At 32.9% G+C, this 20,206-nt stretch overlaps 3 protein-coding genes across 8 annotated transcripts in view; all 3 read left to right on the top strand.

The window, feature by feature from the left end:
• Nucleotides 1–924: 924 nt before the first annotated feature.
• Nucleotides 925–5,967, top strand: LOC108477160 (type I inositol polyphosphate 5-phosphatase 2-like). 6 transcript variants are annotated; one of them, XM_053023178.1, is made up of 11 exons: nucleotides 925–974; nucleotides 1,861–1,961; nucleotides 2,066–2,171; nucleotides 2,255–2,347; nucleotides 2,708–2,795; nucleotides 2,885–2,989; nucleotides 3,203–4,016; nucleotides 4,227–4,411; nucleotides 4,613–4,721; nucleotides 4,806–4,954; nucleotides 5,110–5,967. In XM_053023178.1, exons 2-11 carry the CDS (start codon nucleotides 1,932–1,934, stop codon nucleotides 5,354–5,356), a joined length of 1,926 nt encoding a protein of 641 aa, XP_052879138.1. In that variant the 5' UTR covers nucleotides 925–974; nucleotides 1,861–1,931; the 3' UTR covers nucleotides 5,357–5,967. The 6 variants fall into 6 exon arrangements, with proteins under 6 accessions (XP_052879138.1, XP_052879140.1, XP_052879137.1 ...); XM_053023180.1 differs by having other exon boundaries at nucleotides 925–1,961; nucleotides 5,110–5,335; nucleotides 5,520–5,967; XM_053023177.1 differs by lacking the exon at nucleotides 925–974 and adding an exon at nucleotides 1,020–1,121.
• A 186-nt stretch (nucleotides 5,968–6,153) lies between these two features.
• Nucleotides 6,154–7,890, top strand: LOC108477729 (peroxidase 20). Its single transcript, XM_017780234.2, has 4 exons — nucleotides 6,154–6,615; nucleotides 6,700–6,891; nucleotides 7,008–7,173; nucleotides 7,257–7,890. Exons 1-4 carry the CDS (start codon nucleotides 6,394–6,396, stop codon nucleotides 7,688–7,690), a joined length of 1,014 nt encoding a protein of 337 aa, XP_017635723.2. The 5' UTR covers nucleotides 6,154–6,393; the 3' UTR covers nucleotides 7,691–7,890.
• A 455-nt stretch (nucleotides 7,891–8,345) lies between these two features.
• The window catches only part of LOC108477728 (S-norcoclaurine synthase 1-like), a 40,103-nt gene continuing 28,242 nt past the window's right edge, over nucleotides 8,346–20,206 (top strand). The window contains exons 1-2 of the mRNA XM_053022994.1: nucleotides 8,346–8,485; nucleotides 8,564–8,701. Coding sequence (XP_052878954.1) covers nucleotides 8,412–8,485; nucleotides 8,564–8,701 — 212 coding nt within the window. The 5' untranslated portion in view covers nucleotides 8,346–8,411. The remainder of the gene's footprint in view (nucleotides 8,486–8,563; nucleotides 8,702–20,206) is intronic.

Here is a 20,206-nt window from a genome sequence, read left to right as displayed (position 1 = left end):
TATAGGATTAACAATTTTGTACACTTGTTTGGATAATAATAGATTCCCTTGACAGTGAAACCTATTTTTTTTTCTTCTTTATAAATTTACATTATTGATTTATAAAATTATACATCACCAATATTTAAAAAATATGTATTTATTAATAATACACAAAATTATAGCAATTTTTAATGCATCATATACAAAGTAAGAAAAAAATGGACTATTTGGCTGATTCAATACAAAAAATAAAGGAAGCCCAGCCACAAATACAAGTTGAAATTGGAGACAAGTTGTAATCACCTAATTTTTTTTTTAACATTATAATCCCCCTAAAGTTTTAGACACCAAAAAAAAAAGAAGAGAAAGAACAGTATTGCTACAGCCCAATAGTTGCGTTTACATTCTATATTTCAACCTATATACTTCTTGTCTCAAAGACAACCTTAAGTACGACTTGCCGTACGCATGTTCACAACTTCACCTGTCCCCTACTTAGATAGGAGAACTAGAGGATAAAAAGGAAATGCCTTTATGCTTTAGTTAATTCTTATTCCTTTTTACATGGCTATAATCCCAATTCCCAAATCTCCTCATAATCCACAACCTTAAAGTCAGCATTCCCATAATTAACCCCCCAAGGAAAAAAAAAGAAGAAAAACCATAAAGGTTTTTTTTTTTTTTAATGGACAAAAGAAAAGTAAAAGAAAACAGATGTGGATTTTTCAGTTGATACCCAGAAAGCTATTTACCTTCACATATAGTGCGGATGATCCGGCTTATGTGGTCCCTTTTGTGTTACAGTTCATGCGTCAAATTTTCGAACATCTAACCTCATTATCTTTTCTTTTTCATGATTAATAAATATGGTTTACTTTATTATTATAGTATTTTATTGTATTTACAATCTATTTATAGAAGATATGTTTTTGCATGAAAACCGTCCAGCCAATGGGGCTCTACAGCTGTTGTTGGTTTACTTTGTGTTGAATGTTGATTACCCATTTGACTTAAAAACTTTTATATATTTTTAAAGTGCCCCAGTAGTGTCAACTTTCCTTTTTGTTTATTTGGATTGCTTCATATTTTTTTATATTTATTGTAATGGTGGGGTATAACTAAATCCTGGCTGCTGAATAGTATGATCATCGGTTTTTTTTTCCCCCTTCCCCATTTATGATTTCTTGTCTTTTTTTTCCCTCCTCAAATTTATTGGTTCTTGTCTTAATCAGTGTTTTCCTTTGCTTTTATAGTGTCATCATTCTAAGTTATTATTTGTGGTCGGAAAATTTTTTTGTTAGTTTAAGGGGTTAGATTGATGATCTGGGTTCTAATTGTTTACCACCTTAAGGTGAAGTTCGCTATTTTGTTTGGGTTTGCATTTGTTAAAGTTTTAATCTTGTTGGGTTTTCATTTGAGTTAAAAATAACATTTTTTTTTTCTTTACATAGCCAGTGATTTGCTTGACATGAAAGCGTGTTGCATTATCAATTGAATCATGACTGTAGTTATGTTATATTGAAAGTGACTTTTTGATTTTTCTGGGTCTGTTTTTCTGGTTATAATTGAATATTTTATAATATATAAAAAAAAAATGCTTTTGCCAATTTTCTAGCAGAGGAATTTTGGACGTCTGAGAAGAGGACCATAGAGAATTTTCTTTTTCCTTTTTATCTTTTTTTGCAAGTTGAGGTTTTATATGTCTGTGAAACATGTTTTTCTCTGTTTGGTGCCTAGCATGAATCTTCCTTGTGCTTGGCATCAAATAAGCCGACTTTAGTCCTTTGTTGTAATTGTCTGTTATAACTCTATATATTAATCTTACAGAACTGTGAATATCAGACAATTTAGCCTCCTGTTCTTGCTTCCATTTTCAAGGTCCACAACCTGTTCTTTGGAAGCTGCTTATATCTACTCTCAGTTTTCTATTCTTTTTTTGATAAAAGATTATGAAAACTAGGAGGGGAAGGCGTTCTGAGGTATGCTTTGGTGCTTACTGGTTTTTGCTTTTATCCAAATTTGGAAATAATGTAAAGAGTGATGATTGAATTGCTTAACTTTGGTCAAATTGTTTTGATTTTAGGCCTTTTGGCCATCCATTGTGATGAAGAAATGGTTGAATATAAAGCCAAAAGTGTATGATTTTAGTGAAGATGAGGTCGACACCGAAACCGAGAGTGAAGATGATGGTAATGTCATTTCACATTGATCAATTTATCTTTTCCTTATACTTTCCTTCTTTTGATGATGTTTTTCTTCAATTTTCATCCAGTTTGCTCTATTAAAGACTCGAGATTGGACGATGATGAGGATCAGACCCATAGGACACCAGGAAAGCAATCTGACTGCAGAAGCCGAATTTCAGGCAATATTTGTTTTCTACATCTGTGCTTTGCCTTGTTAGAATAAAAATTGTTCAATATTTCTTTCAGCTTAAGAGCATATTCAAACTTATCTGTGTTGATTCTTCTGGTTCCCTTCTGCCATGCCTGTTTTTGGCTATGCGGTAAACATTGATTTCAATTGATGTCGCCCTCGGATGGCCTTGGTTCTTAACCATGCATGTGACCTATATGTAAAACTGTTAAAATATATATGCAATGTCCATACCCCTGTATTATAGAGATCAAAATATGAGCCTGACTAAGGTCTTAAGTAAATTGTTGTTATCTAATAATTTGTTTGTCTGAAGTTGTTTTTTATGGTTCGATGTCTCATTGTTCAGATTCACCTAGTAAGGGTTATCGATTCAGACACAGGCGGGGGAAATCAGAAACTCTGCGTGCACAATACATCAATATAAAGGATGTGAGGTTGGCCGCAAATTGCTTATGCTTAAAGTGAACGCCTTAAGGTGTTGGGTATTAATTCTTATTGAAACGTATTGTGGTTGCATATATAGGTTGAGAATATGCACTTGGAATGTTGCTGGACGACTTCCATTCGAGGATCTCAAGATTGATGATTGGCTTTGCACCGAAGAGCTAGCAGATATTTACATTATTGGGTGAGTATTTCCTTTCTCTGCTGGACCTTATACCATTTGAGGTTTAATCTTCCACATCTTTGCCTGCTATGGATGAGTAAGCACCATGTGCATATGCAATTTTTTTATATTTTTCTCTCTCAATTGCTGGTTGTTACTTGACTATTGGTTTTGTTTTTAGATGCTTCTGTTTTTTTTCATCCAATATTTTAATACTAGATCTGCTTTGGACAGCTTCCAAGAGGTAGTCCCTTTGAATGCCGGAAATGTATTCGGAGCCGAGGATAACAGACCGATTCCTAAATGGGAGGCAATCATTCGAAGGACTCTGAACAAATCTTCGGAACCTGAAAGCAAGCACAAATGCTATAGTGCCCCACCTTCTCCTGTATTAAGGACTTCCTCGGTCGCAGATGCATTAGCAGATGAAATAGATGCCACGCCGTTGGGAATTATGTGTGATCTGGAGACTGCTAATGGCTATGAATTAGAAGAAAAAGAGTTGAAGAAAGTTTCTGACATTGGACAAAATTTAAATATGAAGAGAATATATGGAGTCGATTTTGACACTAGGTTAGACTGGCCAGAACACTCGTTAGATGCAACCCCACAAGTTGTCTCTTCACATTCGAAATTGCGGAGAGTACTAAGCAGCTCAGCTAGAATTGGCTTTACTCTGGCAGATAACTCCATCCTTTGTAGTCCGCATCATGCGTTGTTAACAGGAAGAAGATTGAAAAGATCACACTTTAGCTCTGGAAACCTAGAGTCAATCGTGCATGAGGAACCAAAGCTAGAGGTTGTTGATTCTTTCTCCGAGATATCTGACGAGTTTCCTGAAGAGGAGGATGATACTTTCTTAGAAGTACCAGTGGAGCAACAAGATAATGATGGGGCAAAGTCACGTCCAAAGTACGTAAGGATAGTTAGCAAACAGATGGTTGGAATATACATATCGATATGGGTACGAAAGAGGCTGAGGAGACATATAAACAATTTGGAAGTCTCTCCCGTTGGAATTGGTCTTATGGGCTACATGGGAAACAAGGTATCGACTATTCTTCTATTCTAGGAACGGATTAGGCATTTTACAGATGTCTTTGGCACCAAAACTACGATTCATAGCTACCACAAATACTTTTCTAGTGAATTATTTCGGCTGCAAAGTGGATGACATTTACCATTAGCACTGATCAAACACTGAACATGCATGCGTTATTATTATTATTGATTTCTTAAATGGGTTTTGCTTTTGCAGGGATCCGTTTCTGTTAGCATGACACTTTTTCAGTCCAGGCTGTGCTTTGTGTGTTCTCATCTGACTTCAGGTCATAAGGTCGGAGCTGAGCAAAAACGTAACTCCGATGTGTATGAAATTATACGACGTACCCATTTCTCATCTGCCCTTGATACAGATCAGCCCCTAACAATTCCATCTCATGAGTAAGTAAAATTTCAGCATCTAATTTTTATTTATTCTGTTCACACTTCACAAGTGCGCAAGAACTAGTCAGTTTGCCAATTTTTGTGGAGCAGTTTGCATTAATTTGAGGCAAACAAACAGCTAATGTCAATCAATGTCACCTATATTCTCAGTGAATTCTACATGAGACATTAATTTGTAAATGGCTATTCTCTTGACAGTCAGATATTTTGGTTCGGGGATTTGAATTATCGTCTCAATTTGTTGGATGCCGAGGTGCGAAAGCTTGTTGCTTTAAAGCGCTGGGACAAACTAATCAACTATGATCAGGTGAGTATCAGAGTGATCTAGTTTTACCTTAGTGTACAGGCTTTTTTAATAACAAAACTTAATGGCTTCAATTCTGTTCCACAGCTTCATAATGAACTGTGTAGTGGCCATGTATTTGATGGATGGAAAGAAGGGGTAATAGACTTTCCTCCCACCTATAAGTATGAAATGGACTCAGATAGATATGTTGGTGAGATCCCTAGAGAAGGAGAGAAGAGGAGATCTCCGGCATGGTATGCAATAGCTTTTGTAAAGTAACGAACAAAAATGTGATCTAAAAGTTAGAAAAGATTTCTGGAAATCCAACATTTCTGGCACAGTGTCACTGATTATTCATAAACTGCCACATTATTCGATTGCTTATAATGTGTATTAATTCGCTTGGTAGGTGTGATCGTATACTCTGGTCAGGAAAAGGCATAAAACAACTTTGTTACCAGCAAGCTGAAATACGATTCTCTGATCATCGACCCATCAGTTCAACGTTTTTACTTGAAGTTGAAGTCTTGGACCATCGGAAGTTGCAAAGGGTTCTCAATGTTAGCACTGCTGCTGTTCATCCTGACATATTTTTTGATGAAAATAAAGACTTTGAGCTTTTGCAGAAAAACCAGGTAATAAAACTTAACAATTAACAAGTTACCAAGCATACCAGTGTCTTGATGACCGTTCCCTCTGTGCTAAGAATATGAACAAAGTTGTTATTATAAAAAAAAAAAAAAGCTCATCTCGATTTGATATTCAATGATATACAATAATAATTGTTCTTTCAATGTCTGATTACATGTATTATTACAGAAGCAGGATACCAAATAACACGACGAGATGAAAGCAGGGTGTCTTTTTTTGGGGGGACATGTTCCGAGATGCCACAGGAGGATTCAAAAACATAGCATTACAGGAAATGAACAAGCTACTTAGTGTTCAAGAGATGACAGTAGGATATTGAGTAGTTTTCAGTGGAAGTCAAACTATTATGATATAGAGTTAACTACAGCTTTTGAACTTGTCGTTTTAGTGGAGCTGGAAGTATAGAAACTAAAAATTCTTTTCTTCTTTTTGTCTTCTGTATATTATAGTGACCTTTTAAGTTTATATTTCTACAAACTCCTCTTACAGCCCACAGAAATTTTGCAGTAATTTCAGCATGTCTTGTAACTTTTATCTTCTTTTCTTTTTCCCTTTAATTTTTGAAATTTGAGCCAAATTTTGGTGATATTATAAACTAAAATTGGCATTTCCAGAAGTTCATTGAAAATTCAGACTGACGAGAAAGGTTCAAGAGTTAGACAACCATAATTTGACTATGAATTTATTTATTTTAATAACACCAACAGGAGCTTAAATTATAAGATATGTGTTGAAAGTTTGATTTTGGTTTCGAATCAGATCATTCAGACTGTAGCAGTGGCAAGATTAGTAGTGACAAATGACAATAAAGACAAAGAACAGTTAGATTAGGTGTTGGTTGTATCTACTTTGATTAAACAGCTCGATGGAATTTTTTTAAAGATAAGTTGGCTTGAAAAACACAGAGGAGGCATTAATGATACAAGAAAAACGTAGCTGTCAAAACGTGTGCCCATATATATATTGATATAGCCATGCAATATCTATCAACTTGAGCCACCTTAATTCTACAAGCGATTTTTTAATTTTTCAATTTGCTTGAATGGAGATTATTAGAGCATCCTTCATATTAGTGGTTTTTGTTTTAAATATGGTTAGAATTACATTAAGTGTTGAAAATGAAGTTCTGTATCTTGATTACTACAAAGAAACATGTCCCTTGGCAGAAGAGATTGTTAGCAGAAATGTTGAGATTGCAGTGCTCAAAGATCCTCGAATGGCAGCCTCGCTCCTTCGCTTGCATTTTCATGATTGCTTTGTTATGGTTAGATCTCTTTTCTCAGTATCATATTTGGTTACCTTTCATTAATTTTTGGGCTTAATTGATGAATGTGATTTGGGGTGTTAGGGATGTGATGCATCAATTCTTTTGGACAACCATGGAGACATCATTAGTGAAAAGCAAGCAGGGCCTAACCTCAATTCTGTACGTGGATTCAAAGTCATTGATGAGATTAAGTACATTTTGGAAGAGGCTTGTCCCCTAACTGTCTCCTGTGCTGATATTCTAGCCATTGCTGCTCGCGATGCTGTCGCTTTGGTACTTTTAAATCTCTCAAATAGTGTATATATATATATGAATGATCTAATAATGTATGATGAGAGGCAACCATGATAATACCATCCTAGTTAACCTAGTGTTGTGTATTTGATCAGAGAGGAGGCCCAAGATGGAAGGTTTGGTTAGGGAGGAGAGACTCCATGAAAGCAAGCCTTGATGGTGCAAACCAGTTCATCCCTGCCCCAAATTCCTCTCTGGAGACTCTTATTTCCAACTTCAACGAACAAGGTCTCGATATAGAAGATTTGGTTGCTTTGTCAGGTAACTGTCTCAATCTTGTATGTATGTATGTATGTATGTATGCATGCATGCATGTATGTAAAGCTAAATTCTGTGGTTAACAGGTGGCCATACACTTGGGAAGGCAAGATGTGTGAGTTTCAGACAAAGGGTTTATGACATCGAAGAAAAGCGTGACAAGTACAAAAGATACCGGACATTTCGAAGAATCCTACGGTCCATATGCCCGGATTCAGGAAGGGATGATGCGATTGCACCGCTCGATTTTTCAACTCCTGCAAAGTTTGACAATCATTATTACATTAACATACTTGAAGGGAATGGATTATTAGGATCTGATAATGTGTTGGTCACAGAAGACCATGAAGGAGAGATAATAAAGCTGGTTTGGGCTTTCGCAGCTAATGAAGAGCTTTTCTTCAGTTCATTTGCGAAATCAATTGTTAAGATGGGCAATATTAATGTACTCACTGGACTTGAAGGAGAAATTAGAAAGAATTGTAGGTTTGTTAACCCTTATGCCTTAGCAAGAAAATGACCAAGTAGCTCCTTCAAAGAAACAGTTTGATGTAAAAATATTTGTATTTAGTTTTATGATTAACCAATAGTTTTGGACCACAGCACTTGTGATCTCTCAATTTATGAGAAACAACAAATGCCCCATATTACCCTCAAAACTGATCATTAGCCTCTTAAATACCTCCTTCAGCAAAAGTTGAATGCTGCAATTCAAAGAAACACGGGCTGACTAACCCTTCTTCATAGTGACTAATTTCCTTCTCGTTTAGCAATTAATTATCAATATCACTTTTATCGTCATTATTGTATCCAATTAATAACTAAAGAAATTATGCTACTAGATTGTCTTGTAATTAAGGACTTCTTACTTCTTTATATAATTCATCAAATCTTCTTTTCAAGCATACTTTTATTTGATTAATTGATTATTTTTAAAAGGTGAAACATCAAAAGAAAAAAAAACTTAATATCTTGAGACAACATAAATTAACTTATTGTTTCAATGAAAAAATTATTAAATTACGTTGAAAGAGACTAAATTGTAAACTTATTAATAGTTGAGTAATCAAATTTTAAATTTATTTATCTCCATAATGTTAGTTAGGAACTTAACAGTTAATTACCAATTTCTAATTTTCAAATAGTTGAATGATAAATTTATAATTTTCACATCAAACAACCTTGAAGGCTATGGTCAAGCCTTCGTACTTTCAGAAGACCAGAAGCTTGATTGCCGCGACATGCTCTTCCTTCTTCCCTTGCCTGTGCCCTTGCGAAATATGAGATTCTGGCCGACCAATACCCCTTCATTCAGGTAATCAGTAATCATCCTTCAATTTCATGACCGTGATAGGGTACAGCATTAATCGTCTGCAACTTATGTTGTTTTCAGAGCAAGTTTTGATAGGTACTCAATGGAGTTACATAAGGTTATGATTCATCTCATGAAGTTGATTGCCAACAACTTGGGTACTATTCCCGAGATGCTTGCGAGAGTTTTTGAGGATGGAACACAAGGAATAAGGATGAACTCCATCCTATCCAGAGGCAAACAAGGCTATTTTACTCATCTAATCTAAAAAAAATTAATATTTATAAAAATAACTTTAGTTTAAAAATATTCAATCAAACGACCTGAAATAAACAAGAAAATTAGATTATGAGAAATAGATGGCCGGCACCACTATTTTAAAAAAAAAAATTAATTTTTAGGGTTTTAGACATTAGATGGCCGGCACCCATGTATTTTTTTTCAAAAAAAAATTGGGGGTGTTGGCACACTAATGGCCGGCACCCCTTTATCTGATTAAAATTTTTTTTTGGGGGTGCGGTGCCGGCCAACAAATGGCCAAAATCATCCAACAAAAAAGATTAAGAATAGTTGTAACAACCAGATTTTCAGTGGTATTGAAAACAGTGGTTCGAGGCCACTAAATTCGACGAGTAGCTCATAAATTTTATTATTTAGTATTTATGAGTCAAATGTGATTTTAGAAAGATTTTTGAACTGGCAATTTAAGTTTTATAATGAATTATTAGGTTCAAGTAGTAAAATTTTAGGTCAAGTGGTTTTAGAGAATGAGGTATCGAGACCTCGTTTCTATAAACCGATTCTTAAATATTTTTATAAGTATTTACGGAGTGTCATTAACGTAGTATTAAAGTTTCAATAGAAAATTTTAACGTTTTGATAGTAAATTAATTAAAAAGAACTAAATTGAAAAAGGTGCAAAACTCGTGAATTATAAGAAATGGTGATTAAATGGCTTAAATGGTAAATAAGAGAGGACTTAAAGAGAGGCCGCATAAGCGAAGAAAAATAATAAAATAATGTAATTTAAGGGCAAAATTTTAAATAAAATGAAATTAAAATAATCAAATTGGATTTTAATAGTTTCTAGACAATTTCTTTTCCAATTTCCTATCTAAAAACACCATGGAAGAGCTCTTAAAAGCTGGTTTTCATATTTTAGCTCCATGTGAGTTTAATTCTTACTCTTTTCTTGTAATTTTTATGTTTTTGAGACTTTTGTAATTAAATCCAACTTAATATTACCTTAGTTTTTGATTTTATTGAAAAATTTGAAAGTTTTCATTGATGAGTATTAGATGTTTTAGATGAATAACATAGATTTAGAGTTTTAATTTGTTGTATGATGATTTTATAAAATGATTTTGTTAAATATTGATTTTAGGATCAAATTGTGAAGAATTAAAGAATTAGGTTTGGTATTAAATTTCTGTTTTATCAAGGGTTGTATGATAGCCTAGAATGTTTATATAAATTATTAATTGAGAAAAAATTAGTTAATTTGATAATATTAATTAGATAAGGACTAAATTGAAAAAGTTGTAAAAATTTAGGGTAATTGTATAAATTCAAAAAATTAAAGGGTATTAATTGTGAAATAAATTAGAACTGAAATATATGCTAATGAATGAATAAATTTATATTTTAGATCAAGATCCTATAGATACTCATGAAAAAGAAAAATTAGCGGAATAGTCCTTGAACTCCTGCGAATATTACAATTTAACCCAGGTAAGTTCATACGGTTAAAATTTAATATTTATATTGAATTGATGAATGGTATTATGTATTTATTCTATTGTTTAAATGAAATATTGTTAAAGTTATAAATTTGAATTTGATATTTGGATTGAATGGAACGCGGGATTTGAGTACATTCAGCATTCGGCAAATTGTCGGCGTTGGAGGAAAATGACAGCCAATTTACCCAAGTAAACAGAGGTTCAAAATTTGTTGCGAACTTTCATGTTTGCTTTCCGTTTAGCTCTCACGAGCTTCTGTTTAATTCATATGAGTTTTCGTCAGCTCTTTTGAGCTTCTGTTTAACCCTTATGGGTTTCCATTCAGCTCTTACGAGTTTCTGTTCAACCCTTATGGGTTTCTATTTAGCTCTCATGAGCTTCTATTTAGCCTTCGGGCTTCTGAAAAAGATGTACTCTTATCCTTAAGCTGTTCTCCGATTTGGGAAGATTTGGTAAGTGAATATATAATTGAAATTGAAATACATATTATTTGTTATTGGTATTGATCTGAAATAAGTGTATTCATCGAACTACTAAGCTTCATTAAGCTTACTCGTGTTGGTTAATGTCTTTGTAGATTTTCGAGAGGTTGGAAGATCAGATCTGCACATCAAGTCACGTTATCCAGCTTATTCTGGTAGTTTTTGAAACGTACACTATGGTTTATATGGTATGTATAGGGTTTGTGTGGATTTGATCAAAGTTGGTTTGTGTAAATACTATGAAATTACATTTTGTTTATATTTACAATCAACTTATATATATGTGTGTGGTCTTATCATGCTTGATATATGTTTGGTGTGGTTAAGTGATGAATAGTTTATAGGCATGTTGGTGAATGAGATGGTATAATATGCTTGGTATAAATATACAAATATGTGCTTTGATCAATATGGTAGATTTGAATGTTAAATAAATTTGATAATATGATATGATATGTTTAAAGCTTGATTTGGTTGTATAGAAGGTCTTGTTTTGGCTTATGAGTGTGCAAATTGAAGTGTTTAGGTTGAAATAAAAAATGGGTGAGAAATGTCGCTTGAAAAAAAAGCTTATTTTCGTCCACACGGGCGTGTGTCTCAGCCATGTGTCCCCTGCATCTATCAAATTGTAAAACAGGATACCCAAGATTTTTCACACGGCCTAGCACATGGGCGTGTGGCTTGGCCGTGTTACCCCTGCACCTTAATATTACAAGTCAATATGCTCACACGGCCTAGCACATGGGCTTGTGGCTTGGTTGTGTGACCCAAGTCAGTAAGCACCCTAAATTGGACACGGGCTGGGACACGGCCGTGTGCCCCTATTTCGATAGCCCACATGGCCTATGTAACACCCCTACGCCCAACCTGATTACCGGATCAAGTATATAAGTGCTACATTGGTTTTCAGAAACTCTAATAATAATTTCTAAATAAAAATAACATTATAATTTATACATATTAATTCCTAAAGTTTACCTAGTTTAACCCTTGTTCACATATCAAATTTAAATCCAATTTTAATTCAAATATAAATCATAATTAAGCATTTTAAAATCTAAATTTCTTATATCACTTAATTAACATTTAAACTATTTCATATGAATTAAGCAAACATCGAGTATCACATTTAAGTCCCATCGTATTCAACCTTAATACACATACCTAGGTACATGCCATTTACTGAAACAACAAAAATTAATACTTTACCCTTTTCTCGGATCCACTGTTTTGATAAGATGAGGTGCCTTCAATCTTCAAAGATCCATTTTTCCTCTACTTTTAACCTATGCGTATAAACACGCGTTAAGCTATTGCTAGGTTAGTAAGTACAACTATTATTTAGATCAAAATCTATATAATAAATTATAACTTATTTATTATTACTACATAGAATCATTTAAATGACCTGTTTGTATTCATCATACATAATTTACCAATTGATTCACTTATTCTTACAATTAGATCCACTTTTATTGTTATTTACTCATTAAGCTCTAACGAAACATATTGATTTAATTATCATCTATATAATACTACAATCACATGTTTTATTTTAAATTTTCATTTATTCCATTTAGCTAAAATTTCGATAATTTACTTTGTTTCAACCATACATTTTCTTATTTCTCTCAACTTCAAATCTTTTCAATACATAAAATCTATAAAATTTAATAATCACTAAAATAGTCTTGCACTTTTTTTAAAGGCTCAGTAGACTTAATAGAACACACAGGATATACAAAACATAATAGAACACCACCGAAACGGATAAACAGAGAGCACAAATGTGCTAATCGGAGAACACTGATGTGCTAATAATTAGAAAGCACTTACGTGCTAATAATCAGAGAGCACTTACATGCTATTATTCAGAGAGCACCAACGTGCTAATAATCAGAGAGCGCGCTAAGGTTCATTAACGGCATGCCACTAATATCCCAATAGTTCTTATCTCGTCTACTTGGGCAAATTATATTATGCACATATATCACTTTTACACTTTTCGCATAATGCTTTTACATTCTTTACAATTTAATCCTTGCACCGATAATCCGTATACTTATATCTTCACTATCTTTAATACATGTAATATATTTCTAAATTCATTATTCATCCATAATTCACTAATAATCCTTATCATGTATTTCACATATCACTTTTATATATTTTGTAATTTAGTCCATAGCACAAAATTTCATGTAGCAATGTTTTTACTTTTAATAACACATATAACATAATTCAATACTTATTAATATTCCAAAATTCACTACAACATAAATGTTTCTCATTCTAATATAAAATTTCTCAAATTTATGATTTAACCCTTAATTTTCCACAACTTAGGAAATAAGCTGTAGTTTGGATTACAAAATTCATATATTCTTTTATTCTTTACCATATGCTTTATTATCAATATTTTCTTGTAAACTTTTATAACTTTCATATTTAATCATTTTTCATTTTTTATCATAAAAATTCTCTATTCACTATTAAACAATTTTTCTTTCACATCTCACTTAATTCACATAATTAATTCCATTATTTCATTTTCCACATCAAATTTCTATGTATTTTACTTGTATCATTTCCACCACATGTATTTCTCAAGTCTTTCAATTTAGTCATTGTTTTCATAAAATTTCACATTTTCCCATAATTCATCACTAATCTTTATTAATTCTTTCTTTCTCATATTATTTTACATTTTAACACACTAATCCTTGTCTTTAATTTTTTTATGCTCTTTAAATCTTTTCTCACATCTCTTTCAATTTCTTTATCGAGATATTACTTAATAAATACAATCAATTCATTATTTATTATATTTAATAATTATCAAGCCTTATTCTTCACTTATTCAACTTATAAATTTGTAATTAAATACCATATTAAAATTATATTCATTCTAACAATTAACTTCATAATCAAAACAAGTAAGAATCTAGTTGTACTTACAACTTTAAGCTTGATGTAACACCCCTTAACCCCAAACCGTCGCTGGAACAGGGTTACAGAGCATTATCGGACCTATCGGACAATTTACAATTAATTCAAAATAAATGACATACATATCTTGATTTAATTATAAAGTCCCTATAATGGACCCTCGAGGTCCAAATCACACTTTAGAATCGAATCGGGACTTGTTCGGGTACTCTGAAAATTATTATTTTTTATTCGTGCGAACTCAATATAATCCATTTATAAATATCTAACCTTCCCTGCAAATTCAAATCGAGACCAATCCAAACAAATCAATTCATGAATTTATACGTCTCTAATTATAACAAACTAATAATATAAAGTTCTAACATTTTTATGTTTATAGCAATCTAACATAAGATGTCTAATTGATTCATTTAAATTAGCATTCAACAAAATTGCCCAAAGCTATGATAGAGACTATGTTTAAGACATATGTAATTGTATGGAACAACTATTGCCATCATTTATCATTAATATTTATGTATCAAAATAACAACAAATTGCAACCTAGGTACATGCCATTTTCAAAAGAGAAAATACGTCACCACGTATTTGAGTTCGGGATTGACTTGGATGCTGAGTCGTTAGTCACTTTTGTACCTAACCTATGCACGGAAACAAACCATAAGCTGATTATGCACTCAGTAGTATTTCTATAAACCAACACTTAAAAAATTATAAAATACATATATATCATTACTCAAATTCAATAACTATTCAAATATTCACCTTTCAATCCTATTTTATTTCAAACTCAATATCAATCATTATTTTTCAATAACAATTAATTTTTTATTGTTATTCAATAACAATCGGTTATTCAGTGTCAAACAATTAATAACAATCAGTTATTCAATCCAGTAATACAGTCATTCAGTGTAATAGTTTACCCCTATTAACATAACTCGGATTTAAACGAATACACGAATCCAACCAACACACCAATACGGCACTCAGTGCCTCATCGGCTTTGCCGAAGTAAACAGTAGTAGTACGGTACTTAGTACCTTATCGGATTAAATCGAAATAACAGTAACAGTACGACACACATGGTGCCTTATCGACTCGAAGTCGAAGTAACAGTACGACACTTATAATGCCTCATCGACTCAAGGTCGAAGTATCCCTGAACACTTCCAATCCTATGGCATGCCAACTATATCCGACTCAGCCTGATACAATTAATGGGGTATTCAATTCATTTCTCAATTCACAGTAAATAATCATTTCAATATCCATTTCACAAAAATTACATAGTCACATACATTCAATTCAATATCAAAACACTAATACTTACCTTAATATCTTTTCATACACATATAATAATAAAAACAACAATTTAAATTTTAAGTTCGGTTTATAGAAATACAAACCGTAATTCTCGGATTACTCTTCGTCAACCTTCTCTTTTCCTTTCTTTGTCAATGCCTCGGGTTCTTTGTTAGCAATTAAAGCTTTAAACCTTCAAACCCTAGTTTTTCCTTTTATTTTTCTTTTTCTCCTTTCCACCGCTCTGTTTCAAATACTCTGCTTTTTTTTCTCCTTTCTTTTCTTTTCTTTTCTTTTTTATTTCTTTACTTTATATTATAATAATATAATTTATAATAATAATTTAATTAATAAATATCTTTTAGTTATAATACAAGTGTATATACATATTTTACTACATTTGTACAACTTTATCACCCTACATTTGGCACCATTTGATTTCTTTATTTTATATTTAATTAATTAATAACTATAAATATCTTTATACTTAAATTTTAAGTAATTATATATTTATTTTATAGGTGTATAAATACATGCATGACACATGTATAATTTTTACACCCTACATTTATCTTTTCTTAATTTATTCCATAATATAATAATGAAAATAATAATATAAACAATAATAATTAATAATTATAATAATAAATATCTATTTAATAACAAATATATGTATTACAAATGTAAACATATGTATTTTACATTTGTACATTACCATCACCATCCACTTGTCATAATTTCAATTTATTTATCATAAAAATCTTATAATATAATTATTTTAAATTAATTTAACATAATTTATATCTAAATAATTAATAATATAATTAAATATAACATAAAAATCTTAGATTTTTATTACATATATGTCGCCTCATTTCTTGTTAATGGCTTAATTGCCATTTTAATCCTTTTTATTTTCTATTAATCTATAATTCAACTTTTACCCTTATTCAACCTAGTCCTTTTTACTATTTTCTCTAAATTGAGCTAATTTCACTTAATTAAAGCTTAATTAAACACACTACTAGACTCACAAATATTTCTAATAATTATTTACGAACCTATTTTGCTAAGATGGAGGCCCGATAATGTACTTTTCCGATGCCCGTGAATTTTGGGTCATTACACTTGAAGTCAACTTTCTTCTCCTCCTTCATTCTTTGTCCACTACCTTGTTTTATTTGTTTATTTGTTTATCAACTTCACTTTTTCTTCAATTTTTTCATATCAAAATACACAATATTTTCACATTAAAAATCATGTTCACATATCATAATTCATGTTTTCTAATCAAAACTAACATGTATTTCAAGAGAAGTTAATAGTTCTTACCTCAAACACTTATATTCAAATCTAATCTTTATTTTCTCTCTCCTCCAAAACTCCCATGAATGCTCTTCTCATGAAATTAATGTAACTACTATTCCCCTCCACTGATCTCACTCACAAATCATGAAGAAATTTAGGAAAAACTAACTTAATTGATTTGTATTTAGTAAGAGGGACTAAATTGAAAGAAAAATAAAAGTTGAAATGGTGGAAATGGTGGCTGATGTGAATGGTTAATGGCTTTTATAGCCCATTTTTTGAATCCTTTTCTTTCTCCATTTTTTTCTAGTTTCTTCTATTAAAATATCTCTTTTTGTTTTATTTACCATTTTATCCTCACTATTCATACTTTTTTACTATTTATCCTTAATTATTACCTTCCATAATTATCTTTTCAATTCATTTACCATTTTACCCTCTCATTTTTTCCATAATAACACCTATGTGCCCTATTTCCTTTGGTAAATTTTCACATACAGTCTCTCTTCCTTTTTCATCAATTTAATTTAATCCTCCAACACCCAGTTTTCTCACATTGTCCCAATACTTTTCATTAATTTAATCGGTTCCCAAAATTTATACCTTTCCAAATATCTTATGCACCTATCTTTTATGTCTCATAACTTTTTAAATTTTCAAATTGACTTTTCTCAATATTTCGACAAATTTATTGTATATTTATCATGGTTCGAGACTCTAAATTTTTTTGGGGATGTTAGCCTGAGACACGGGTGTGTCTCTTGACCGTGTGAGCCACACGGCCTGCCCACACGGGCGTGTGTCCCTTGCTCTTTTTAAAAATTTTGATATTTTCTAAAAAAATTTCTAAGTATCCAGTTTAGTCCCGATTTATTTCTAATGTATATTCTAGGCCTCAAAGGCTCATATAAGGGACAATATGATTGGTTTTGATTGGTTTCTGATATGTATTTTTTTTGTAGCAAAAGACGACCTCAAGGGCCAGTCAATATTATTAAGTAAAATCATTAATAACAGCATTATGGATTTCCTTAGGATAATCCATATCGAACAGCCAAAATCTAGCTTCTTTACACATTATTGTACTAATAAGATCAGCCACTTGGTTACAAGATCGATAAGACCAAACTAGATTTGTGGAACTAAACAAGTTGAAGGCTGTTTTACACGATTGAAGTCTAGCACCTATAATGGTTATATCCATATCACCCTTATTCATTTTGTTCACCAACCCTGCATTGTCAGTTTCAAAAATCACATCACCATGAATATTAAGCTGGCCCGCAACTTCCATGCTTTTCTCGTTATACACTCTGCTTCTTGCACCGAGACTCTATCATCACTGAAGCCTCCACCACCCCCCAGAACAAAACCATCATCATCTCTTATGATAACCCCATAACCCATCCTATTTTCTTTAACCGTAACATTAAAGTTTATTTTAATAACGCCTTTAGGAGGTTTCTCCCATTTCTTAGTGGCTTCAACCTGGGCAAGCAAAGGGCGATTCAACATATTGTAGATACGGACGTCGTCACTCAAGTTTCTGGCCCTATCCTAAATGGTTTGAGCTTTGTCCCTTTGGGCTTTAAAGATGAAGTTATTGTGAACAGATCCTCCAATGCCTTCTTATCAAGGGTTCTCATCATGTCTTCAATCCAATCAATACAGTTCCTGTGCTTCTTCATAATTCTGCTTATGTCCCAACCTCCCATGGACAGAACTTCGCGAGATGTTGTACAGTCTCTAAGGGCATGCAAAAGAGTCTCGGTATTGGCATCACACCCAGGGCATTTTTGATTAAACTTGTTACTAATCGAAGCTATTTTCTCTCTGGTGGGTAAAATCTCATGACCAACTCTCTAGGGAAAAACTCTAATTTTAGGGAGAACATTAAGTTTCCAAATTGTTTTCTAATAGAAACGATGCAGACCGTACCCCATTTCTTTCAACATCAGCCATGAATAAGCTATTTTCGAGGAGTAATACCCATGAGGGTTGTGAAACCACACCATGTGATCTTTTTGGCCTTCGTTTCCTATCGATAACTTGCATATTCTTTCCCCCCAATCTTTACCATGTAGTAGATTAACTCTATCAACATTCTAGCTTCTATCATTTGCCATCCAGAGATCCCTAACACTGTTCATGCTTGATGTAGTCATATTTGTATCAAAGATACTTCCATTAAGACCTTCTATACCCCAGTTATCCTCCCTAATATTAATACTCTCTCCATCACCAACTTGCCAACCAAAACCATCTTTGAGCTTCTCAGCGACAACAGCTATGCTCGACCACATATAGGAAGCTCTTTTGACCCTTTTGGGATTGAAAATGTTTCCGTCTAGGAAATATTTAGATGATAGCACTTTGAACCAGAGAGTTTCTTTGTTGTTGGTGAGTCTCCAAACTTGACGACCTAGAAGAGAGATATTGAATAGCTTCATATTTCGCATGCCAATGCCTCCCATTCCTTTTGGTTGACAGAGAGATTTCCAAGAGAGCATGGACCAAAATTTACCTTTCTCCTTTCCCGACCACCATGCACGACTAATTTTTGTTTGAATGTCCTTTGTCACCCCTTTCGGGGCAAGAAAGATAGATAGTGCATAAGTTGGAATGGACTAAAGCACAGCCTTGATCAAGATCTCTTTTCCACCATACGATAAGAGTTTTTTCGTCCAGTTATTAATCCTGCAATAAATTCTATTAGTAATATCAATAAAAGCTTCTTTCTTCTTCTTACCAATAGGAAGGGGCTGACCCAAATATTTGTCTAAATTCTCAACAACCTTCATTCTAAGAAAATCATTAAACATTCTTTTTTGTTCCCTAGGGGTGTTAGGACAGAACAGACCCATGGATTTTTCAAAATTTATTTCTTGACCCGAAGCTTTGGCAAAACTACTAAGAATATTAATGAAACACTCAATTTCATTTTTTTTTGTTACGCACTAAAAGAAGAGCACCATCAGCAAAGAATAAATGATTGATCCTAGGGCCATTTACACAAGCACGAATACCTCTTAAAGTTTTGTTATTATGCACCAGGTTAAGCATCCTCGAGAATGCTTCCATGCAAAATAAAAACAAATACGGAGAGAGAGGGTCCCCTTGACGAAGGCCCCTCTCGGGAAAAATGGTATCCGATAAGTGATTGTTGCATTTAACTAAATGCTTAATGGTACGAACACAACCCATTATTTTGTCGATCCATTGATTTGCAAAACCCATTTTTTGTATGACCGCTTCAATGAAATTCCACTCCATACGGTCATAAGCTTTACTCATGTCAAGCTTGATCACACATATTTTGTTGGAGCGGTAACGGGGACTTTGATGATAATGAAGTGATGAGTCGTTGAGAGCACCAAAAATATCCTATTCCCTATAAAATAGTAAAAATAACAGTAAAGGGGAAGTAGGGTCGAATCCTTAGGGACCGGATTGTAAGAATGCTCGTTCCTTGAAATCTTGGATAATTTCTTGGCCAAGAAAACTTGCGTTCCTGAAAAATAAAAAAAAAACAAAATTAAGAATTTCGAAATAAAATAAAAATAGAATTTAAAGTCAAATTGAAATTGCGAGATTAAATATATTGCGAAAATTAAAATGGAGAATATAAAAATAAACAGAGTTTGGGAATAGAGAGAGTTTCTTATGTGGCGAGATTTCAGCCTCTTGTTGTCTCGATCCGCCTTGGGTTCAATCCTTAGCTTTTAAGTAACCTTTCTCGAGCAGGATAAGCCAGTTATAGTGGAAGAGGATGCCTACGACCACTAGCTCCAAGAATTTAGACTTAAGATTTAGCGGAACCTGGCTCTAACCAATAATCGCTTTTGTGAGACTATCTTCTGTTAGATCATCACTTCCCAACGGCGAATACCATGCCGTTTTTTCTCTTGGATTCGCCAACCTCTGACGCAGAAAGC

The sequence above is a fragment of the Gossypium arboreum genome, chromosome 12 (genome assembly GCF_025698485.1).
Source record: "Gossypium arboreum isolate Shixiya-1 chromosome 12, ASM2569848v2, whole genome shotgun sequence".
Lineage (NCBI taxonomy): Eukaryota > Viridiplantae > Streptophyta > Magnoliopsida > Malvales > Malvaceae > Gossypium > Gossypium arboreum.
The sequence above is the reverse complement of the archived record's forward strand: the minus strand, read 5'-3'. Positions and strand labels throughout refer to the sequence as shown.

What these genes read in the sequence shown, in the direction of transcription:
- LOC108477729 (XM_017780234.2), top strand. Translation starts at nt 6,394, where the DNA reads ATGGAGATTATTAGAGCATCCTTCATATTAGTGGTTTTTGTTTTAAAT. An exon ending in CTCGCGATGCTGTCGCTTTG is followed by an intron (nt 6,892 to 7,007) that starts GTACTTTTAAAT and finishes GTATTTGATCAG; the next exon opens with AGAGGAGGCCCAAGATGGAA. An exon ending in AGATTTGGTTGCTTTGTCAG is followed by an intron (nt 7,174 to 7,256) that starts GTAACTGTCTCA and finishes TGTGGTTAACAG; the next exon opens with GTGGCCATACACTTGGGAAG.
- LOC108477160 (XM_053023178.1), top strand. Translation starts at nt 1,932, where the DNA reads ATGAAAACTAGGAGGGGAAGGCGTTCTGAG. An exon ending in ATCAATATAAAGGATGTGAG is followed by an intron (nt 2,796 to 2,884) that starts GTTGGCCGCAAA and finishes TTGCATATATAG; the next exon opens with GTTGAGAATATGCACTTGGA. An exon ending in AACTAATCAACTATGATCAG is followed by an intron (nt 4,722 to 4,805) that starts GTGAGTATCAGA and finishes TCTGTTCCACAG; the next exon opens with CTTCATAATGAACTGTGTAG.